Raw genomic sequence first — 25,693 nt, forward strand, 5'->3', positions numbered from 1 at the left:
CTAGGAAAGTAGTTGGCATACACAGAATGCTGTATACATGTGATGTTTGTGTATTTCTTTAGATTACCGGCTTCAATCGCTTTAGCCAATCAATAAATAAAATAAAAAATCAGCATATCATACATGAATCAAGTTGAACCCTTTACATCAAGGACAGTGATTCACCCCATGGCCATATTTAGATATTCAACATGATATGAGGTGAGTGTTAGCTCAGAAGCTCAGTCTCACACATTTTCATCTCATGCATATTTCAGGTCAGGCAGACAGCTGTGGGACATGGAAGGGTGTTGTAGTACAGCGTTTACTCTCTGACAGCCTGAGGAATGGTCCGTCTGGACTTCCTGCTCTCCATCCACCAGGCATAACCCCCCCCCCCACTGGGCACAGACGTCAGTTCAATGTCTAGTTTGGATTTACATTTGGTTGAGTTGTCAACTAACATGAGTTCAATGTAAAAATCGACCAAAAATGTCACCCTGTTGTTGGATTTAGGTTAAAAGTTGGGTGAAAAAAATACAAAATTCCCTTACGTTGATGACTTTTTGCAAATCCAATCAGTTTTCACTGTTGAGTCAACGTCATCACATTTAATATTTTGGTTGAAATTACATGGAAACCACGCTGATTCAAGCAGTTTTTGCCCAGTGGTTCAGCTCCAGCCCAGTGACATGAAGGGCAGGACAGGTCACCAGGTCTCCTCTATCAGCCACCCTTTAACTGACAAGAATCAGGAGTAAACCTGGTGCTCTGAAATATACATTATGACTACGTTTAAAGTCTCTTAAAGGATGTGGAATAGGCAGTAAACTCAATTGTTTGGCAGGCTATTGGCATGGAGTGGCATTGACTGGTTAATGTGAAGGTATATTACAGGGGTCAAGCAGACAAACAAGGTAAGACTGGCAATAAACAGAAAAATATGTATTTTTTCTTCTGTCTTCATAGCTACATTTTTGCTGACACAATGATTGGAAAGTGCTGCCTGTTGGAGTCAAGCTTGGACGGCACATCACTTGACAAGTAAAGGGCACTTATCAGTCAATCTGGAGTACTTTACCCATCTCTCTGTGACCTACAGTACACAGACAATTTCAGAGCCGTTTCCCTGCTGTGATGCCTCTCAGGCCTGCACATACAAAGCTGTTTTTCTGGCAGGTCTATGGATCTGAAATGTGGGAACAGAGATTGGTTTTCCTTAAACTCTAAGACGTGTTCATTATCCCGGCACATACTGTGAGTTGGGAGGGGACACTGAGCCCTTCCTTCCCCCCCAGTTCGGTGTTCTCTACCTGGGAGGAATGCCTCTTACCCTTGGTACTCTCACGCCACCATAGGTCCTGAGGGGCCTTGGGCTCTGGTACAGCCTGTCCTGTTCAGCCCGACCTAGGAGATAGCGCCTGTCATGCGAAACCCGGTACCATACATCAATGAACAAGGAATTGCTTCATGTTTGTGCATGTGCTGTCTGTATAAAACATTTTATCACCCGCCTTTCTCCCTATGGCTTGTAGGCAAGGTGTGGGAGGCTTGAAATGATGATTTCCATCAAGTTAATTAGTATTGATGTGTGAAAAGCTGTTAGTTTAAAGTAAGGTGCTTTGTGCATTTCTGCATGACTTTCCCGCAGGTATTTCAAGTATGATGGAAGATCTCCACATTTCAGGGAACAATTATCAGACTGAAGGCTTTTCTCTGTCTATTGAAGATTGAACTATTTTGAATGATGAGATCCATTATTACAGCCTTTTCCATTAACCACTCAAGGAAAAACCATTATCCTCCGTTAGGATTTTTGAATGAGGATTTCAGGAGTATTTAAAAAATATTAGAAACATGTTTGACTCTTCTAGCCTTGCAGCCAAGCTGAGGTTTTTCTCCCAAAGCCCCGGTGTGCTTGATTGACCAGGTGGTGACCATTCTTTCTCCAAATGTGCTTCTGAGATTGATGGTTCACAATTAACAGTGGTGCACTCAAATCATGAAATATGGTGTCTTTCAGAACTAACTACATTTTAATGTGCAGTGAAACTGTGTGCTAATGATGCACCTACAGTTACTGCTAATAGCAATAGCACACATTCTGGATGCATGGAAAGAATTCCAAATGTTGAAAAGATTGGCAAGCCAGCGCACAGGGGTGTTGTAATCCACGATGATGTAAACCAGGTTTGGAAAATGATTAAGTCGATTACTTTGGAATAGTGATCTGTTGGAAAGTTACAGATGTAGGATCTTCATTTTAGCCAGTGTGCTACTGCAGGACAATAATCTTGCAGCAACAGGAAATGTTTTACAACTTGATGTTAGATGGTTCCTCACCCTGAAAGTAGTCTATGGGCCAAGAGAAACTGTAATCAATGGTTCAGTATCCTTTAAACATCCACTACAAACGTCAGCTAACCTTAGCCACTACAAGCTAACAATCAATGAAAGTGATGGGGGCATGTGAGCATGTTTAATGTCAAATCACCTGAAATCAACTCCATATTTGGTTTGATGTTACTTAAAGGTGATCTGGCCATATTAAGTTTTTAATGTCTATTTAAAGAAAACTGAACCATGGATTACAGTTTCTCTTGGCCCGTAGACTACTTTCATTGTGAGCAACCATCTAACATCGAGTTGGTGTAAAATAGTGAACTACTCCTTTAATTGACATTTTTGTAGTGGTTAATACATTTTTTGTAAGGGAAAATCAAGTCTCAAATTTCAAAGTGGAAATTACAAACTTCAAAAGCCTTTTTAAACCTCAAATACACTGCACATTTTAAGTGTCCTGCTTTGCAGTACAGTTCTGCAACAGGGTGATCAAACATCTGTATGTGCTATCATGAATAAGGGTCAGGAGAAGCTGTTATTTTTATGATCCAGTAGTTTGACACATGTACATACTGTACCTAAATAATCTAGTATTATGGATTCGATACTCTTGTGATAAAATTGGCTGATTCAGAAAAGGGTTAAAACAGGAGTGTCTTTGAGTGATTAGTAGACTTGACAGTCATGTTATGTTTTTGCTTGATTTACTTTTCTGTTTTTGGTCATTTCTCCTTGTCCAGGCTGACAGGTTTAGTTATATTGAATGATAACACAGTGGGCTCTGTAAGGATTACTATTGAACATCCTGCCTGTAGCCCATGGGAATGGTGTGCTGTATCATTCTGTTAGCAGTCAGAGTGCTCCACGTACTGTGTGTGGTAGCATATTTCACAGGGCACTGTCTGCTGCCAAAATCAACTGCCCAACTTCCTCTCTTTCCCTCAGAGCAGGCCTAGATCCTCAGCCTCAGTCGTGTCCCACTCCATCCCACGTCATCACTCCTCGAGCCCCTACATCATCATCAGAACCCCAGAACCGGGCCTTGCAGGAACCGACAAAAACCCCTGGTTACCCATAAATCTTCCTGATAGAATGATGTCTCTCCAAAGACACATGTTAAAGTGCACCAGATACCCAGGCAGCACGCCAAGCCCAGTTTGACTCTCTGAAAAAAACCCTATGCTGTTGGGGTTTGGGCCGATGCCACCTCATCCACAAAGCCCCTGTTTCATTGTAAATGCAGGATTACTGATTAATTTACCGCACAAGGACATGTTGTAATGTGGTGGTGGTGGGAGCCCCACCTAATGGACCCTCATGGAGTTGAAAGATTTCTGAGATGGCTCAGGTTCAGGGGCTCCCTCCCTCAAATGAAACAGAGCACTCTACTTGTTATTCTGTCCAAAATGCCATACAGTAGCAGTGTGCGTCCATCATTATGGGCATCAGTCTTACCTCAGCACAGGCAGTTTTTCCAATCCCAGTGCCCATAAATCTAGGCATATTTTTTATATCACTGTCCACAAGAAGACTGCTCTCTGGTCTATGGTATTAGCTTATGGACAGATTGTTCAGGCTATAGCTGTACCGCCATCTATAATCCACATTTTCCATTGAATATAGCCTATGATTCCAGGTGTTTAATGAAATGGAAGTTCATTGAGTTATACACACCACAGATTTGGTGAGAAAAACACTGTGGTGCTGTAACCTGCCATTTCCACTGCATTGAAAACAAGTGTTAGTGGATGCTTTGATGTAGAAGTCAATGTTGAGGAATTTGCTCCGTAGAGGCTAGAATATAGTACAATTCTCCTGGGAAGGAGGATAAAAGATCATCATGCTTGCAAGCCTTTACATGCTGTGTTTTGGAGGTCAATCACTTCTTCAGAAATACCCTCATTAAACTATTAACGTAATTTGATACAAGCCCGGTTTTGCCCATGTTGAAGACTTTAAAAAAAAATGTAACCTCTATTTAACAAGGAAAGTCAGTTTACAACAAATTCTTATTTACAATGACGGCCTACCCCGGCTTAACCTGGACGACGCTGGGCCAATTGTGCGCCGCCCTATGGGACTCCCAATCACGGTCGGATGTGATACAGCCTAGATTCAAACCGGAGACTGTAGTGATGCCTCTTGCACTGAGATGCAGTGCCTTGCATTCTAGATATTATAATAGTATTTATTCTACACAGCTGTTCTGCACTGTTGTTCTGCACTATTTTGACAGAAAACTACCACACAATTCGCCGGAAATTCATGCTGTATACATTTTTACAGTATAATCAGTGAATCTGTGACTGCGTGTGTGTGTGTGTCCGCCTTTGTGTCCACCTGTGTGTTAATGTGCTGCTATAGAGACAGGGATGTGCATCTGTTAGGAAGGCTGCACTTGTTACCTATTTCCTGCCTGGAGGAGGGCAATGGGAGCTGGGAGATAAGATGGTACACCCTGGAGGAGACAGTGTGTACATCCATCAGTCAGACTCTGCCCTGCTCAACCCTACACACTAATTGGCCATCCATCTCTCAAAGCCTGACCTACTCGTCTCAAGCCAAAGCATACTCACACAATACCCACACAAATCAAGCACATGTGCGATCAAAAACAGACACACATGTACACACACGTGCTCTATGGCCGGCCGCTTCTCCTGTCCTCCTCTGCTGCATCCATCCCCTGCTCTTTGGAGCTGGAGGAGAACCACTGTGCCTGGATTAAAAGGGCTAGCAACGTCCCCAAAGCTCTGAACAAAGCAATATCACATACCTTGAATACCGACTCGATGAATGAAAATGAATTGTATTTTCACTTGGTCTCAGAGCACTTCATAGTGTGTGCAGGTATCTTGGCTCGTCCTCCACCATTGTGTATTGCCCATCTGCTAATGGGGCCTGCAATCATTTTGGAACAAACTGCTCTGCATATAACTGTCTCCTACACTTCTTAGAAATAGAAGTTATGCGAGTTGCTCCTGGTATTTAGAACGTGGCTGCCGACCAACCAATTTCCACTACAATAATCCCAGGCCTATAACCCCTGATCCATGTCAATTAATGTGGGTATGTGTTCTGAGACTCAATTTGTTTATGAGCTTGTGAACAGCTGCTCTCTCTAACCTTCATTTAAAATGTGATGACATTCTCTGGAAAGCTGAGAGGCTGCGGCATCCCTAGCTCTCAGAGAAGACTCAGTGTTGTTGGAGCACTGCTGGCCCCTCCTGTCTGGCCCCTCTGTAACTTTAAACAACCCTCTCAGCGGAGGTTTACGATCAGCACAAAACCCTCCTTGCTTACTCTCAGGAAGTGTTTTAGGAAGCGCTCTTAGGCCTGTAAGCGTATCTAAAACTCCAAGGTCTCATTGCATATTCATGCACCTTCAGTGTTCAGGCTGAGCCTGTCTAGTAATAAAAAAGACAGCCTTGTTGAAAAGTTTAAGCTCTCACGTCCTCGGTGTGCTCAGCATCCTCTGTGTGCTCATATAACTGAAATATAGCTGGTGCCCTTTGACCTCCAGCTGAGCCAGAGGCCCAGGCTGGAATGTGTCGTCACCTCCAGACCTCAGTGTAAACAGTCAGTCCTGGTCTCTTGGCTTCATCGCTGCCATACCGTTCCCTGTTCGGGGCCAGAGCCCTCCCTCCCTCCACTCTGCCTGGTCTCTCTCCCTCCCTACCTCCCTCCTTCCACTGCCTGGTCTCGCTCTCTCTCTCTCTCTCTCTCTCTCTCTCTCTCTCTCTCTCCTCTCTCTCTCTCTCTCTCTCTCTCTCTCTCTCTCTCTCTCTCTCTCTCCCTCCCTCCACTCTGCTTGGCCTCTCTCTTACTGGTCAGTGTGTCTGACTGAGCAGTCTCGCCCTGCCACTGTGCTGCCTGCTGAGAGCCTGAGGATTGAGGAGGGAGTGAACAGTGCTGGTTGTGACTCAGTGAGGTACTCTTGGCACTGCAGCAGGTAATGAATTGGTGTGGCTGCCTGCTATGAAGTCTAGTCAGCAGGAGGGGGAAAGGTGATCAGTCTTTCAGGGCCAGGTACTACCTGTCCAGCGTGCAGGCCTCTAATAGCAGTAAGCAAAAGGTTGTGTGAGCCTGACTGAGGGACTGGAGGGCCGTCTGTGTTCACATACCAGGGGATTTCACTCCCTCCCTTTTCTCTACACCACCACACTCCCTAAACCACCACCGAGGGGGTTCATCATTCTCACTTTACTACTCAGCTAATTATCATTATCATTACGGGGGATAATTACCATTTCACTGCCTAACACTCATGTAGACTGCTCAACCTGAAGTCGCACAAGGTTATCAATGGTAGCAAAAATGCAGCCTCATCTGCCTAATTATACTGTTTGGGCTTTGTGAGAACTGAATGGGATGTGAAATGTGCTATTATGCTTTGCGTATATTGGTGAGGCTCTTAGATTCGGCAAGTTCCTAAAAATAAATGTGCGGCATGTGGAGCCTGTTAATTAAAAGCTTTGGTTTCCTCTGGAATATAATAAATCAGAGGAAATCCATGTGTTATAAAATACTGGAACGTTCTAAAATATATTGGATGCTGTTCTCTCTCGTGTGAGTTTAGCTGCACTGTACTGTAAAATCAGGCCATCCAGATCAGTAGCCCAATAGTCATTTTCCAATTTCTGAAAGGGAAGTCTGACCATACAGAACGCATGCTGAATAATAAATACATCTTTGAAAAATAACTTTATACTACCAATCACCAAAAGTGACTATAGTTAGTAGCTGGCTTGTCAAGGGGAATTGCATACATGGCCTTTTGGAGTTGCAGCTGGCGCCTATCACCTGATGAATGTTGTCTCCATCTGCTCCAGCTCCACACTGGTGCTCCTTGGCTAATAACTAGTGGAAATTCATTAGGCCTGTAGGACCCTCTTTCTGCCCCCCTCCCCGTCCCCCTCATTTCTCAGAGAGAAGGCATTGACAGACAGCCTGCCTTGCCTGCCTCTGGAATGGCGTTGGCTGGCCAGAGAGGACCTCATGACAAACAGGAGACATATTCTCTTTGGCCCCAATTACCAGAGGTGTTCTTTTCCACCAGCTAATCCAGCGGATCTAGAGTGGCCCCTCTCACTACCCCAGGAGCTTTTCTTTTTCCAGACGGGAGGTTGCCCCTCAAAGCCAGGGGGTGGAACTGAAGAAGCATGTGCCTGTTGAGTGGAAGTTGACCCATGAAGTAGTAGCCTGGTGGCTGTGGTAGAGTTGACCAAGTTCCAGTGAACCCAGTGATCTGTTCTCTTCCACGTGGATGGTCACACACTGTTTACTACTACAGCATGTAGCCAAATATGCCCTGGTCTCAAACAGTTGCATTGCCATCTTTAAGAGAGAGGATAATGGAGATGTCTGAAAAAATACTACAGTAGCAGTAATTTTAAGACTGAAAATGAAATATAGTTTCATTATTATTAATTGTAATCAAATCTTATTAGGGTTTGAATGAGTACCTCATAAATGGACTCCCATCTCACCTATGCTCACCTACTGCACCGTTGCTACTGTATATTATTTGTTTGAAGGTACTCTATGACTTGGATGTCGTCTGACCGCCCTCTCTTTCTTCTCCACAGAGACACTAATGGACTCCACCACAGCGACAGCTGAGTTGGGCTGGACAGTCTATCCCGTGTCAGGGTCCAATGACAACAGCGTGAGTGTAAGCTCATGATCTACATGATACCATAACATTTTCATTTCAGTTGCTTAATTCATTTGATTGCTAATTATCTAATTTTCATGCAGATGCAGCAATACTACAGTGCGCCACATTTTCAGTTAATTTTAGTTCATCACAGATCAACTAGGTTTTGACACCTAACAGCAGAGCTGGGCGATAAATTGCCGGAATTGATGCGATAACAATAAATGGAAAGACAAATTTAAAATAAAATAAATTATCCTTTAAACTATGACTACTACAGTTGAAGTCGTAAGTTTACATACACTTAGGTTGGAGTCATTGAAACTCGTTTTTCAACCATTCCACAAATATATTGTTAACAAACTATAGTTTTGTCAAGTCGGTTAGGACATCTACTTTGTGCATGACACAAGTAATTTTTCCAACAATTGTTTAGACAGATTATTTCACTGTATCACAATTCCAGTGGGTCAGAAGTTTACATACACTAAGTTGACTGTTCCTTTAAACAGCTTGGAAAATTCCAGAAAATGATTTCATGGCTTTAGAAGCTTCTGATATGCAAATGTACATAATTTAAGTCAATTGGAGGTGTACCTGTGGATGTATTTCAAGGCCTACCTTCAAACTCAGTGCCTCTTAGCTTGACATCATGGGAAAATGAAAAGAAATCATCCAAGAGGTACCACGTTCATCTGTACAAACAATAGTACGCAAGTATAAACATCATGGGACAACACAGCTGTCATACCGCTCAGGAAGGAGCGTTCTGTATCCTAGAGTTGAATGTACTTTGGTGCGAAAAGTGCAAATCAATCCCAGAACAACAGCAAAGGACCTTGTGAAGATGCTGGAGGAAACAGGTACAAAAGTATCTATATCCACATTAAAACGAGTCCTATATCGGCATAACCTGAAAGGCCGCTCAGCAAGGAAGAAGCCACTGCTCCAAAACGGCCATAAAAAAGCCAGACTACGGTTTGCAACTTCACATGGGAACAAAGATTGTACTTTTTGGAGAAATGTTCTCTGGTCTCATGAAACAAAAATTGAACTGTTTGGCGATAATGACCATGGTTATGTTTGGAGGAAAAAGGGGGAGGCTTGCAAGCCGAAGAACACCATCCCATCCGTGAAGCAGGGGGGTGGCAGTATCATGTTGTGGGGGTGCTTTGCTGCAGGAGGGACTGGTGCACTTCACAAAATAGATGGCATCACGACGAAGGAAAAGTGTGTGGATATATTGAAGCAACATCTCAAGACATCAGTCAGGAAGTTAAAGCTTGGTCACAAATGGGTCTTCCAAATGGACAATGACCCCAAGCATACTTCCAAAGTTGCGGCAAAATGGCTTAAGTACAACAAAGTCAAGGTATTGGAGTGGCTAGCACAAAGCCTTACCTCTATCCTACAGAAAAATTGTGGGCAGAACTGAAAAAGTGTGTGCAAGCATGGAGGCCTACAAACCTGACTCAGTTACACCAGCTCTGTCTGGAGGAATGGGCCAAAATTCACCCAACCTATTGTGGGAAGCTTGTGGAAGGCTACCCGAAACGTTTGACCAAAGTTAAGCAATTTAAAGGCAATGCTACCAAATTCTAATTGAGTGTATGTAAACTTCTGACCCACTTGGAATGTGATGGAAGAAATGAAAGCTGAAATAAATCATTCTCTCTACTATTATTCTGACATTTCACATTCTTAAAATAAAGTGATGATCCTAACTGACCTAAAACAGGGGCGTTTTACTAGGATTAATTGTCAGGAATTGTGAAAAATTGAGTTTAAATGTATTTGGCTAAGGTGTATGCAAACTTCTGACTTCAACTCTATGTGTTATATTAGCTCCAGCAGCGATTGATGCACAGTATTTCCACATGGTGCGCCAAAGGATTTGTTCTATCTGACCAGCTGAAACCAGAACCTCTCCTTCACTTCTTCCTCCACCACAGGATCCAGAATCCTCAGACGTCCAAAACACAGAGAAATATGCTGCATACTTACTTGATGGTGCATTTCACAAAACCACTCCCTATTTTATTCAATTATTTATACTTCTGTGGTTGGTATCAAGGGTGGTTTGAATTATACTCTATCATGCTGTGTGTCTTTAAGCACGAAAAATAAGACAAAAAAAAGAGCTCCAACAGTCCACTGGTGCAACTTCAAAGATCTTCTGCAATAATTTAGCTCAACATCATCTCCCTCAACCTGAGGGCATGCTCTCTTTCCTGCTAATTTGAGAGAACAAAGAGGCCCGGTGTCTTCCTCTCCCCAGCTCTGGATTCAATCTAAACAGAACCAGCGCTACCATTTCCCCCTTAACGAGGTTGGAAATCTTACAGGCAGTTTGCATCACGTCTCCCATTCATATTGACTACATGTAAGGTTCAGAAAAGCAATCAGAAAAGTATATTTAATGATCTATATAAATAAGAAGTTGAAACTTCAGACTTGAAAGTCAAACATTTGAAAATGCCAGTGATGAAAAATCTGCCCTGTTTACTTTCATTAATCAGCATCAAAGTTTTAGGGGTTTCAATCCTCACATCAAAGTCAAGTCCCAGGGTGTTATGTATAGGTAGGCTAACAAGTGAGGGGCACATCTGAAGTTGCAAGAGAAGACAGCTCTAGACAGTCTAGATCTAACAAGTGAGGGGCACACTTCTACATAACACCCTTAGCAGAGTTGCCAACAACTGGATGCATCCGGTTGTCATGGATACAGCTATCTTCAACCTCGCTTCCGTTTCTGCTGAAAAGCATTTGACTTCAGACTAAACATTATGCCATGGCCCGTTCAATATTATCCGATTAATTTCACTGTTATTGGAGAGCTAGAGTACCCCTCAGGCCCTGATTGATCAGGTAAAGCACCTATCAGATGCAGATGTTGGGGTTTTATAGGGAAATTATGGAGCTGGATGCGAACACAATCCATTCTGAAGTCTCGTGGGGCCGAGCTGTCCCCAGTGGACCAGCACAATAGGAACAGGTGTGGTAATTGGAATCGCTCAATATACCAGCCAGAGTTGCTTTACAGTAGCTATTGTCTTACACGCACATGCATGGCTTCACAGTCTTAACTGACAGATCAGTAACATTCAGCACAGTACCATACCAGCAGTTGGCCTTTCCTTACGCTGTAAAGATTCATAAAATATATCCTACCTTGATACATGATAGTCAACTGTACATTATGACCAACATATCATATCACAATATTTGTTCATTTTTTTGACAGTATGACAATATTTGTATTTTATGTTTTATAGATATGCTCATGTGTAGTTCATGACCCTCGGGTAGCAACTCATAAATGTTAAGGGATTTCAGTGGGGTTCTCTCAATTCTGATTGGTTTATACTGTTCAATCCAACTTCAAACAAACCAATTTTTCTGCATTTTCATACATTTCCTGCACTTTTGTTATAATTTCTACACAGTGCCAAAGCAATGACGCATGGCATGAAAAAAATAATTAAATTGAGGCCTATTTAAATGGTGAACTGCTGGAATCATGGAAAAAGAATGCTTATTCTAATTCTATAGTTGGAATTTAGTGTTCAGCACCTTGAGTACATTGCTGTTTGACATGACAACGAATGCATACGTCAGGGAGGAATTACAATTGACAGTATAGGAACCTAAGTATTGGTCAGTGTTTCCAGGGGACCCTAATTTAGATGTTACATGTAACAGTTCTCTTGAGTTGAAGGAGAGGCGGACCAAAATGCAGCGTGGTTTCTATTCATGGTTCTTTCATAATGAAAAACTATACATGAATAGACTAACAAAAACAATAAACGTGAGAAAACCTAAACAGCCCGATCTGGTGCAAACACAGAGACAGGAACAATCACCCACAAACACACAGTGAAACCCAGGCTACCTAAGTATGATTCTCAATCAGAGACAACTAATGACACCGGCCACTGATTGAGAACCATATCAGGCCAGACATAGAAATAGACAAACAAGACATCCAACATAGAATGCCCACTCTGATCACACCCTGACCAAACAAAACATAGACACATACAAAGCAAACTATGGTCAGGGTGTGACATTACATTACAGGTTTTCTTACCTCATTTAAATAGGGAGAGGCTATATACGACAAGGTTCCCCAACTGGCGGCCCGCGGACTGTTTTATTTGCCCCCCCCATGTTTTTTATACCATTGTTGGACGTAAAAGACTGTAAAAACACCAGGAAATCAGCTCCAAGTTATTTTAATTTTGGAAATCTGTTCCCAAGTATTCCCACGCATAATAGAGAGACACGTGATCATATACAAATGTAAGGAAGATTTGACCATGTCACTTAATGGTTTAATTCCCCCCCTCCTCCCAATATTTAATTAATGGCAATTGAATTGAATACAGTCACATTTATTTCAAATACATAATTCCTCACTTTCCAGGTATTAACATTACATAACCTAACATTCCAGTGAAACATCAACAAACCAACTTTTATGACTGTTCTCCAGGTGTGTCCATCTGATCACAGTATGTTTACCCCTTATTATCAGTCCTGTATTACTTTTAAAAAACTGTTAAACTGAAGCAGCATCTGAAACTGCCTCCAGTAACTCCAATAACTGAAATATGTTATAATTAACATTCCATGTACTATTTAGTGAACTTTAACGTGATACTTGTCTCAGACAAGAAGATACATATTTTGTGCACAGCACAGGACAGTGTGAGGATAGGCTATTTGATCCAAAGCAGAGCAGCCAAGAGGTTAAGTGGTCAGTGTTTTTCCTAAGTGAGAGTTGAGAGGAGTGTGAAAACCAGGCCAGACGTTCTGACCTTCAGAGCTGCTGTGGAATAGCACCTTCTAGCCTCTCTTCCACCGACCATCTTTTGCTTTCATCTTCGGTGGACCCATATAAAAAAAGATCTGTGGTCTAAAAACTGTAATACTATATTTTTATACCAGTATTATTTACTGTAGTGTTTCTGTAGAAATGACTAGTATACGGTAGTAGTTCATGTGATTTTGCGGACATGAATGTGGTATATCGTAGTAACACTGCCGACTAGGGTTAGCTAAAATGGCACAACTACCAGACTATGGCAGTTACTGTTTAATGGAGGGGGACACCTCAACTAGCCCATAAGACGTTAGTGACAGGCCACCTATTGAGGTGGATCAGCAGTTGAGCAATGCAACAGACCTCTGCAAAAATATTGTTTTATTACAATTGTAACATCCTAAATGTTAGCCAGTTTCTAGGCCCATTAAAGGGAAACCATACAGAAGCTGATAAAAAACAAGCAAGATCCACTAGATCCACCAAAAAAAGTGACAAACAATATTGTACTTATGATAGTAGAAAAGAACAGTTAACCACTGCATTTACATAAACAGTATATTTTAGAAATACAAATGACTTTACTTAAAGACAGCTGCCCACCTTATATGTGGGTGCAGCCAATAAAACAGACAATCCTCTCCAAACAAACCAACAGTGGCTTTACATAATGAACATCTTGAATATTCACACATGAATAAACTGACTAATGGTCAAACTCAACAAATACCATTCAGAACAAATAACCACACCCCAAACAATTTTATAAGACAGAATGGTCACAAAATGGTTGTTCACGGAAATAACCCAACAGCAACAACACACAGAACCACCTGAACATGACCAAGAGGTGATTTTATACATTGCCTGCATGTCCTCCACTAATAAGGGTGCCCAGGGAAACACTAACCAAAACGATGGTTCCTAGCCTGTCACAATATTCTTCATTTACAAGATTGTAACTGATTGGGAAAAAGGGGATACCTAGTCAGTTGTACAACTGAATGCCTTTAACTGAAAGGTGTCTTCTGTATTTAACCCAACCTCTGAATCAGAGAGGTGCAGGGGGCTGCGTTAATCGATATCCACGTCTTCGGCACTCAGGGGCAGAACAACAGATTTTTACCTTATCAGCTCGGGGATTCGGTCCAGCAACCTTTTTGTTACTGGCTCAACATTCTAACCACTAGGCTACCTGCCGCCCCTCGATTGAGGTTTACGTGAGGCCCATCTACTGTGGGACTCAAGTTAAAGAGCAGAGATGCAGAGATGCAGTTCAGTTTCAGTCTTTATAGATGTAATGGAGATGCATGGCAGGGAATGATTGACAGTTGTTTACATGGGGCTTGTCCCAAGTTGAGACGTGGTTGGCTTTGTATGGAGTATGGTTGATCTAAAAGGAGACAAATGTGCAAATAACATGCAATTACAGCAATGAACATACATTAATTGGCTGTTAATGGCAATAATTAATGACAATGGCCACAGGTAGCCTAGTGGTTAGAGCGTTGTACTAGTTACCGAAAGGTTGCAAGATCGAATCCCCGAGCATTCTGCCCCTGACCAAGGCAGTTAACCCACTGTTCCTAGGCCGTCATTGAAAATAAGAATTTGTTCATAACTGACTTGCCTAGTTAAATAAAGGTAATGCAATAATAGCATGCGGCATGGTAGGCCGGATCTATACTATAGCAGGCTAATTTGGCAATGGCTACATGCATGGCAAACAAATAAATATAAAGCTAACAAAAGTAACAAGCATAGCCTTAAAGCATTCCTAGTTTGCATAAGCCAATGCATCAAAAGGGCAACATTTGGCCATGGACACTACAAGTACCAAATAGAACAACTCATTAGACTCAAAATGGCTGTTTGACTGACCTGTTAACATATCGCAGATGATATCAACTACACAAAACAAACAATGGTGAGAGAGTCCTCTTTAATAAGATAAAAAGCTTGTTTTCAATTTTCATTGTCGCATACTGGTGGTTGTTGTTTGTCGTGCCCAACTACTCAGTTCGAGGAGGCACCCTCAAACCTGCCTGTATAAATACCCTGCCATAGAGTTATATATAGGGCACCCCTGCCAGGCTTGCCCTCCATTCTCCCGTGACCATAGACATTGGTAGAGGGCACACCAGCCACAGTGATGTTGAAGGTACAACTTCCACATCACCGAGCAGGAAATTCTGTACAATGATTAAAAACCAACTGGCAGTTCCTTTTGGCTTTACTAGTAAGAATCAACAATCATCAGACAACCATTAATAAAAACCCAGATAGTGGCTTGCTCTATTCAGACAATCATTATAAACCTAGGAGTCCTAAATGCACTGAGAAGGATGGTCCTCCCCTTCCTCCTCTGAGGAGCTCAGAACTGTTGACCCAACTCAATAGGTGGCCTGTCATGAACCTGTGTGTCTTATGTTCTGGTTGAGGTGTTCCCCTGATTAAACAGTAACTGACATTGTCTGTTAGTTGTGCCATTTTAGCGAACCCTAGTCGGCAGGTGCTATTGCAATTTACTACAGTCATGTCTGAAAAACCACGACAGTAAATAGTACAGTATACTACTCATGTTCGCAAAAGATCTACAGTGATTACTACAGTATACTAATCAAAAACACAACAGTGAATACTATAGTATATTACAGTCATCTGCATAATCACTACAGTCAATACTACAGTAAAGTCTGTAATAACACTACAGTGAATAATACTGTAGTGTATACATTCATTTTAGATCATATACAGTATAATATAGTATTTCATGTGGGTTATCTTTAAATGTGTAACATGTTTTATGTTTGAACTAGGACCACAATGGAATAAATGTTTTACTTTGTTGTTCTTGAAACATTTCTAAATGCATTGTATCCACATTTGTGGTTGTGTTGTGTTTTTAAATCGTCAAATAAAAATCAATCAGGGGATACTATAGTGTGGAGTGTAATATTCCACAATATACTACAACATTCCATAGCCCTCAAACTCAACTCAGGTCCCACTGCTTTTTTTCATTGTTCCCCTGTAATCAGGGACTGATTTAGACCTGGTGGATGCAATTAATTATCAGGTAAAACAGAAAACCAGCAGGCTCCAAACCTCGTAGGGTAAGAGTTGAATACCCCTGTTCTATAGTAAGAGCTAGACGATATAGGGGAAACCTCAGAGGAAATCCTTGGCATGAGCTCCCCATTTCAAAACAGCATTTACAAAGCTAGCAGCTAGCAGTCCAATCGATTGAAAAGTTCTAAAGTAAGCACTATACTATTGAGGGATAGTGTGCAGTATACTACAAAATACACAAAAGTATGTGGACACCCCTTCAATTTAGTGGATTTGGCTATTTCAGACATACCTGTTGCTGACAGATATATAAAATCGAACACACAGCCATCCATAGACAAACATTGGCAGTAGAATGGCCTTAACGAAGGGCTCAGTGAGTTTCAAAGTGGCACCGTCATTAAATGCCATCTTTCCAACAACAAGTTCGTCAAATTTCTGCCCTGCTAGAGCTACCCCGGTCAAATGTAAGTGCTGTTGTTGTGAAGTGGAAACGCCTAGGAGCAACAACGGCTCTGCCGCGAAGTGGTAGGCCACACAAGCTCACAGAACGGGACCGCCAAGTGCTGAAGCACGTAGCGTGTAAAAATAATCTGTCCTCGGTTGCAACACTCACTACCGAGTTCAAAACTGCCTCTGGAAGCAACGTCAGAATAAGATCTGTTTGTCGGGAGCTTCATGAAATGGGTTTCCATGGCCGAGCATCCGCACACGAGCCTAAAATCACTATGCGTGATGTCAAGTTTCGGCTAGAGTGGTGTAAAGCTTGCTGCCATTGGACTCTGGAGCAGTGGAAACACGTTCTCTGGAGTGATGAATCACGCTTCACAATTTGTCAGTCCGACGAACAAATCTGTGTTTGGCAGATGCTAGAAGAACACCGCCTGCCCCAATGCATAGTGCCAACTGTAAAGTTTGTTGGAGGAGGAATAATTGTCTGGGGCTGTTTCTCATGGTTCGGGCTAGGCCTTGACCTCAACACCATCGAACATCTTTGGAATGAATTGGAACGCCGACTGCAAGCCTGCAGGCCTAATCGCCCAACATCAGTGCACGACCTCACTAATGCTCTTGCGGCTGAATAGAAGCAAGTCCCCGCAGCAATATTCCAAAATCTAGTGGAAAGCCTTCCCAGAAGAGTGGAGGCTGTTATAGCAGCAAAGGGGGGACCAACTCCATATTAATGCCAATTATTTTGGAATGAGATATTCGACGAGCAGGTGTCCACATACTATTGGTATATAGTGTATTATATTAAGCAATACACGATCGAGGGATACTACAGTGCGTAGTATAGAATTCTACAGTATATTACAGAATTCTATAGTAAGCACTAAACAATTGAGGGATACTATAGTCTGTAGTATAGTATTTCCCATTATACTACAAAATGCTAAAGTAAGCACTACATGAGCAAAGGATACTACAGTGTGTAATATAGTATTCACAGTATGCTACAACATTCTAAAGTAAGTACTACACATGTTCAAGGGTTAGTACCGTGTGTTGTATAGTATTCTACAGTACACTACAAAAGTCTATAGTAAGCACTATACGGTCAAGGGATACTACAGTGTAGAATATAGGATTCTACAATGTACCACAGTTTACTACAGAATTCTATAGTAAGTACTATAGTATTCTATAGTAAACTGTAGTATTTGTTTTATGTGGGGAGCATAATCTGCAGGCAGTTGCAAATGAATGTAGTCAATGCACTAAAAACACCCAGACACATTCTGTGGAGAGGATGTTGAGGTCTTCCATATATTAAGGACTAATGTTGTGGCCTGTAAGCACCAGTAAGGAAATGCACCAGTAAGGAACTGTTCTGTGTGACTTCAGGCCATAGAACTGGATAGTAGAGGTAAAGGCATGTGTAGGCCACAGCACATTCTAGCCCTGGGTGTAGTACTTTAATTTAGTATGCTGCTTTAGCAATGACAAATGTATTTCATTTTATGCCAACTTGTGACATGATTCAGATTGATAAGACATTATTATGTAAGGTTGATTCATTTGGCACAAGTTGAAATCTACCTCAAAGAGACGATTGAGGGATGATCTATAGATCAAATCAAATCAAATGTATTTATATAGCCCTTCGTACATCAGCTGATATCTCAACGTGCTGTACGTTCTCTATAGTCGGCTATAATGAACTCAGTGACTGGGGAATATGGAAGTCTTATACAAAATTAATTATTCCATATTCATATCAGTTCACAACATTTTAGAGCAACATCCGCTGAAGTTCTCAGGGAAGGTACTTAGGCTACTAATAACAAATCTTGAATACCAAACACCACATAAGGTTGTGCATAATTAGTGTCACAGCAATTTAGCTAAACCTTTTGTATTGCAACCGACAATACGTTCCACGATGAGACGATGACCCAAAGATGTGTCTGAGTCAATCACAAGTGCATTTGCAGGTTTTGATTGGTTATGAAAGAGCCTGGTCATAACTTTGCATATAGCCATTTCTTTCCCTAAATGGTCATTTGTTAGAGCATTGTAGTGTATGGAACTCATTATAGAATAGAGTGACCCCTCATCTAGTATGACTGTCAATTAAAGTGGGTCTGTAAAACTTTATTCACGTTTTTTTCGGATCTCTTCATCATGTTTATGTGTGGTTATGATTTTATGTGAGCACTGCACTGACAATCGCAGGTTGGGAACTTGGTATATATTCTGTTGTCTTGTTGTTTTACACCAAAGGAGAAATGTGAACACAATCCTCATGTAGATTGGTGGAGGCAGGTTAAAGAGGCAATAGGACACGTGTTTGTCTAACTTCACATGTTGTACATTACGAGTAAACAGTGGTCGTTGAAGTTGACTGCATCAGACAGTTCCACTTATTATGTCTCTCCGTGTGTCTCTCTCTGTGTCCTCCATGTGGCTGGGATTCCTGCAGTACTTGGCCTGTTTTGTTCCCCTCTTTGTAACTCAATGTAGAGACTAGGTGTCATTTGTCCCCTGTCCCCTTAGGGCAGAGCACTCTTACTCTGACAGATTTCCCACAACTGTAAATTGGACGACTCAGCCCCAAGAGATTTCCATCGGCTTCTTTCTCCTTTGTGTGAATTATTTATTTACTTGTATCGGTGACGGAGTGCTGGAATGTTTGGTGTGTGTGTAGCTGTTCTCTGATTCTCCAGCCATCCCAGGTTGATCCTCACACTGTAATGACAAGACGTGAGAACTGAAGTACACATTTCATGTTGTGTCATACACGCCACTGTGGCCTTTGAATGATTTAAAATGTCTCAGGGGGAAACTACAGCTCACCCTGCCAGCCGATTCCACCACAGGAAAGAGGTTCAGTTAGACACAGAAGTCCATCCTAGAGACCAGATAGACTCTATTTCTGATAGTTTCATGTTGCAAAAGCTGCCTTTTGGGAATAGTTTCTGCTTTGGAGACAGTGTCCTCTATGACTCTGACAGTGTGTTCCGCTTGGCTTTACAAATAAAGCAGAGACACATTGTCAGGGAGACTTATAGATTGCAGGTCAGCTGAATGTTCACTCCTTCCTGGAGTGGCTGGCAGCCATGTGAGGTATTGATCGCGAACCTCTTTCTCAGAGACTATTATGCTCTATCACTTCATACAGCTACAGTAAGCGGCTGGTGGGTGGCAGTCGCTATTGGGTTCTTTCCCAAACTCCATACTCAGTAGAACTTGAAATCAAAGTTTATTCGTGGCGTACACAGTTTAGCAGATGTTAAGGCGGGTGCAGCGAAATGCTTATATACTGTACTTCATAGCTTATACAGACCACATTCATGGAATTATAAGGCCATTTATCTTTAATTGAAAGGTCATATATCAACACAATTTAGCTGTTGAGATCTACTGGAAGTGTCACCATGCAGCATAATACACATGGGATAGGAATGTGAGTCAAGAGGATAAGTGGTGTTCAAACTCATTCATTTAGCTGTAATTAGAAGACTATTGACAATTGCCTCACCCACTGTACATCCCGTTCCCACTCAGTAGATCGGTGCAGCAGGGTGCACAGTGCTCTGCACCGCTAGCGCACTGATGGCTGTCTTTATATTTGGGTACGACCCTCAAAGACATAGCTGCGACCCCGGACACTTTGGCGCCCCACTCATGATGGTCCTCTTTATGTTTGGGTGCCAACCTCTGAGCCGATGACACCCCATTAGACGGACCTCCTTTATGTGAACACAGAACCTTGAAGAGAGCAACTCCTCTGGCATGTTGTTGATTGCAAGCACTCACTTGTTCTGTCTCAGTCTGTGAGCTCTTTATGTCCATAGATCAGCCACGGGAAACTGGCCCGTCTTTTGTAGGCCCAGGATCAGTTTCCCCAAAATAAATAAACAAATATTTTACTGTTGAGGGTTAGCATGATAAAATATACAATGTGCAATTTGGACATTTCTTTGTGCATCGGCAGTTTTTTCTTGTTATGTCAGTCACTGGCAGTCACTAAATTAGACCATTTCAGCTAACATCTTTTAGAATCGGCCAGCTATCTAAGCTTGTAGTAATCATGGTTGAACAGGATTTTGCTTAGGGCCCCCAAGAATGTATTTGATTGTTGAACACATTGTACAGTAGGACTGGGACGATACCAATACCGCATCATTCTTTTCCATGGCAAAATTAAAACATGACTCTTTGGTCTTTTAAAAACGTGCTTTATGTAAAAAATATTGTGTGCTACGGCTTTGAAAATAAATCAATGTCTCTGGATGACAACATAATGAAGTTTGTTTCCAACATTAGGCTGTGTTCCTAAAGAAGTTAAATCGACCTTCGTGTTTTGTTTCTTTGCCATGATAGTAACGAACTAACGAGTATCGCAATACTGGTATCATCCCTGTACAGTATCTTCTGCTTTATAGCATCCTGCTACATAGCCTACATCTAATCAAGATACTCTACATGGTGGTCATGATGGAAACCCCACTCAATAGATCTGGACTCACATGTGTCCTGGAGTGGAAAAACACGATCTCAAAGGAGAGAGAGTTAGTGTTGTAATTCTCAGCTTCCACCACCAACTCCACCACCTTACCTAACACCTGACTGCCCTGCAGCCGCATTCCCACTCTTGTACTGGGGGAAAAGCTGTGAAAATGAAGACATTTCTTCTTATTTCACACTCAGCGCTTGATCGCTGGCATCTTGTTATGTCCCATTTGCTTCCCTCCACTGGCTCATATGAAAGCAGAGCAGCAAAGCTGTGACAGGACTTACAGGGGCCCTCCATCAAAACACATTTGTTTGGTTCTTTTTAGCCTGGCCATACCCCACCTCCCTTCCCCTTTCTCCCTTCTCCTAGTCTATCTCTCATTAGTGGCTACCCCCCCACTCTCAACCCCAGTTCACTTTATTTAAGTTTGATGGGCTGATGCTTGAGACTAAGAACAAGAGGACGTCACACTCTGTCTTTTCCTGTTTAATCGGTCCACGACCTCTGTCTGAAAAGAGCGTCAATCTATGAAGGGAGGTGGAAAGGTCAATGGCTGCCCGTGACCCTGGATGGCTGTGTCCATTTGGATGGGTGGAGAAATGGGCCAACCAACAGATTTACCCCAGGAGATCTCTACCCCATCAATCAACAGTAACATTCATACACTTGTTATTAATATTAACATTCTAACACTTATTCATGTGTTGCTTTAATTGCACATTAATGGACCATATCTATTGTATTCTGTGAATTATAAAGGATTTGTAGATTCGTGTCCTCAAAATGAAGACATATAGCTACCATCTGGTTGAATCCCATCCAAGGACTCTTTAATCATTGTCTACAAACACAATCTTAATTGTTTTGAGTTTAGTGCCAATCTTACAAGTTTTAATCATACTTGTCTCCTTCAAATCCCTCCAGTTACTAACATCTAACAACTGTTATTAATGAACTGTACATATTTGGCATGATGTCTGTCTGTAGAGAATAATTGGGACACGGGAATAAAGCAGAAAAGCTCTAATTAGTCTGAGTGTTTGATAGAACGTGGGTCTTAAACATGAGGGCTGACTGTCTCCTCCTCACCCGTCAAACCTCTGTCAAAATCCTTGTTAAGTGGGCACTAATTTGTGAAATTATATCAGCTGTGAAGTGGAGAGTGAAGAGGGGGTGAGAGAGTTAGGGTTGAGGCAGCACGGGTGCGGCTGACTGGTGTGAAAAGACATTGGGTTAAGAAAGGGCTTTCCCCAGATGAACTGTTGAGGTCAAGGTCACGGTGGTTGGAGTCCTTGGAGTAACAGCAGATGTTGCATATAGACACACTACTAGTAAAATAAACTCAGCAAAAAAAGAAATGTCCTCTCACTGTCAACTGCATTACATTTCAGTGTGTAAATATGTGTAAATATGTATATGAACATAACAAGATTCAACAACTGAGACATAAGCTGAACAAGTTCCACAGACACGTGTCTAACATAAATGGAATAATGTGTCCCTGAACGAAGGGGGGGGGGGGATGATCAAAATCAAAAGTAACAGTCAGTCTCTGGTGTGGCCACCAGCTGCATTAAGTACTGCAGTTCATCTCCTTCTCATGGACTGCACCAGATTTGCCAGTTCTTGCTGTGAAATGTTACCCCACTTTTCCACCAAGGCACCTGCAAGTTCCCGAACATTTCTGGGGGGAATGGCCCAAGCCCTCACCCTCTGATCCAACAGGTCTCAGACGTGCTTAATGGGATTGAGATCCTGGCTCTTCGCTGGCCATGGCAGAACACTGACATTCCTGTCTTGCAGGAAATCACGCACAGAACGAGCGCTATGGCTGGTGGCATTGTCATGCTGGAGGGTCATGTCAGGATGAGCCTGCAGGAAGGGTACGGCATGGGGGGGGGGGATGTCTTCCCTGTAACACACAACGTTGAGATTGCCTGTAATGACAACAAGCTCAGTCCGATGAAGCTGTGACACACCGCCCCAGACCATGACGGACCCTCCACCTCCAAATCGATCCCGCTCCAGAGCACAGGCCTCGGTGTAATGCTCATTCCTTCGACGATAAACGCAAATCCGACCATCACCCCTGCTGAGACAAAACCATGACTCATCAGTGAAGAGCACTTTTTGCCAGTCCTGTCTGGTCCAACGACGGTGGGTTTATGCCCATAGGCGACGTTGTTCGCCGTTGATGTCTGATGAGGACCTGCCTTACAACAGGCCTAGAAGACCCCAGTCCAGCCTCTCTCAGCCTATTGCGGACAGTCTGAGCACTGATGAAGGGATTGTGCATTCCTGGTGTAACTCGGGCAGTTGTTGTTTCCATCCAGTAACTGTCCCGCAGTTGTGATGTTCGGATTTATGGATCCTGTGCGGGTGTTGTTAGACGTGGTCTGCCACTGCGAGGACGATCACCTGTCCGTCCTGTCTCCCTGTCTCACAGTACAAATATTTCAATTTATTGCCCTGGCCACATATACAGTCCTCATGCTTCCTTGCAGCATGCTTAAGGAACGGTCACGCAGATGAGCAGGAACCCTGGGCATATTTATATTTTTGTGTTTTTCAGAGTCAGTAGAAAGGCCTCTTTAGTGTCCTAAGTTTTCATAACTGTGACTTAATTGCCTACCATCTGTAAGCTGTTAGTTGTGGTCCTTCTGTAGCTCAGTTGGTAGAGCATGGCGCTTGTAACGCCAGGGTAGTGGGTTCGATTCCCGGGACCACCCATACGTAGAATGTATGCACACATGACTGTAAGTCGCATTGGATAAAAGCGTCTGCTAAATGGCGTATATTATTAGTGTCTTAAAGACCGTTCTATAGGGGCATGTTCATGAATTGTTTATGGTTCATTGAACAAGCATGGGAAACAGTGTTTAAACCCTTTACAATGAAGATCTGTGAAGTTATTTGGATTTTTACAAATTATCTTTGAAAGACAGGGTCCTGAAAAAGGGACGTTTCTTTTTTTGCATTTATGTTGTCTAGGTGTGTGTGTGTGTTGTTGTTTGTGTGTGTGTGTGCTGAAATGAAAAGTATCCCAAACACAGAAACTGAAATCTTCTCTCCCTTTGCAGATAATTACCTGTGTAATGTGATTACCTCAGTTCTGTTTTATTGTGTGACTCAGATTAGGGTTATGTTCATGTCATGCATGTGTTTCATTACAATGACTGACCTGTTTCATTCACAGTAACAGATGTGTTGGTGCTGGACTAATTCAGAGCTTTGCCCATTCTAGTATTCAATAACATGTTGTAACTCAAAAACAGGAAAATTGGGTGCATCACCAATGCCCTGGAGAAAATGTTTTTTCCTCATTTATTTTAGACCAGTATTTGTTACCCTTGAAGAGCTTTCGACATCGACGTTATGCAAATAGTTTCTCTTTTTCTATTTGGCCAGAGGACAGAAAGGATCCAGAGAGGAGGCTACACTACAAAGCATTGCTGGCTGTATGAAGAGTAGACTTTAACACCTGTTCGCCTTTACTAGATAAATAATGCATGGTCCTGTCTCAGAGCAGAGCAGAGGGGACAAAACAGGCCAGGTTCACAGGGAGCCAAGTGGGGTCTCTAGTGGGCACAGACAGATGCCAACCCCCCTAACTCTGTGCGAGCATTACAATGCCAGAGAGCAAATGATACCCTGCCCATATTATACCCTCCCAAACTCCTGCTGTTTAATTTCAGCCCTGACTGGGAGCACTGCCGCTGGGAATGGCCCTGTCTTTATCTGTGGAGTATGGTTAGGTGGTAGTGTAGCCATGATGCTGAGTACACAATTGCCCTTGGGTTATGTGAGGTTGGAGGTATTAACATGTTACTAAACCAAAATATATATGGTCAACACAAGGACAGAATAACCCTTTACCTCTGTGTCCTTCTTCCACAGTGGGAGGAGGTAAGTGGATACGATGAGAACATGAACACCATCCGCACCTACCAGGTGTGCAACGTGTTCGACAACAACCAGAACAACTGGGTCCGCACCAAGTACATCCGGCGCCGGGGTGCACAGCGGATCCACGTGGAGATGAAGTTCTCCGTGCGAGACTGCAGCTCCATCCCCAACGTGCCCGGCTCCTGTAAAGAGACTTTTAACCTGTACTACTATGAGTCAGACTCGGACACGGCCAACAAGGTGTCCCCGCCATGGATGGAGAACCCTTGGATCAAGGTGGACACCATCGCGGCCGATGAGAGCTTCTCCCAGGTCGACCTTGGCGGCCGGGTGATGAAGATCAACACAGAGGTGCGGAGCTTCGGCCCCGTGTCCAAACATGGATTCTACCTGGCCTTCCAGGATTACGGCGGCTGCATGTCCCTCATCGCCGTGCGTGTCTTCTACAGGAAGTGTCCCCGCGTCATCCAGAATGGAGCTGTGTTTCAGGAGACCCTGTCTGGGGCAGAGAGCACCTCTCTGGTGGCAGCACGGGGTGTGTGTATCTCCAACGGGGAGGAGGTGGACGTGCCCATCAAACTGTACTGCAACGGGGATGGGGAGTGGATGGTGCCCATCGGGCGCTGCATGTGCAAGGCTGGCCACGAGGCTGTGGAGAACGGGACTGTGTGTAGAGGTAAGGGCCACTCTCATCCCTCTCTCTTCAACTCTGTTATCCAGAGGACACAGTAACCTTACAGAGCCAGTCAGCTGTATATTCATAACAGAGTAATCCAGATAGCAGAGCATACCCACAGTACTTAATACTGTCCCTGTCTGCATACTGCACTTCATGCTGCTCTAGGGATCAGGTTATGCCCTATGAACAGACAGTCTACGCTTGTAAAATACGCCCATGAATTGAATAAGTAAACAGGAGGATGGGATGATCACACATCACAGTGGATAG

The 25,693-nt window shown here is 42.9% G+C and overlaps 1 protein-coding gene across 9 annotated transcripts in view; it reads left to right on the forward strand.

Moving 5' to 3' along the window:
* The window catches only part of LOC118400208 (ephrin type-B receptor 2), a 158,077-nt gene that overhangs the window by 48,628 nt on the left and 83,756 nt on the right, over positions 1 to 25,693 (forward strand). For 6 of the 9 annotated variants that reach the window (XM_052473398.1, XM_035796835.2, XM_052473401.1 and 3 more), the window contains exons 2-3: positions 7,911 to 7,996; positions 24,736 to 25,420. In XM_052473398.1, coding sequence (XP_052329358.1) covers positions 7,911 to 7,996; positions 24,736 to 25,420 — 771 coding nt within the window. The remainder of the gene's footprint in view (positions 1 to 7,910; positions 7,997 to 24,735; positions 25,421 to 25,693) is intronic. The other 3 variants (XM_052473400.1, XM_035796838.2, XM_035796839.2) reach the window with 1 other exon arrangement.

Source organism: Oncorhynchus keta, chromosome 21, assembly GCF_023373465.1.
Source record: "Oncorhynchus keta strain PuntledgeMale-10-30-2019 chromosome 21, Oket_V2, whole genome shotgun sequence".
NCBI classification, from domain to species: domain Eukaryota; kingdom Metazoa; phylum Chordata; class Actinopteri; order Salmoniformes; family Salmonidae; genus Oncorhynchus; species Oncorhynchus keta.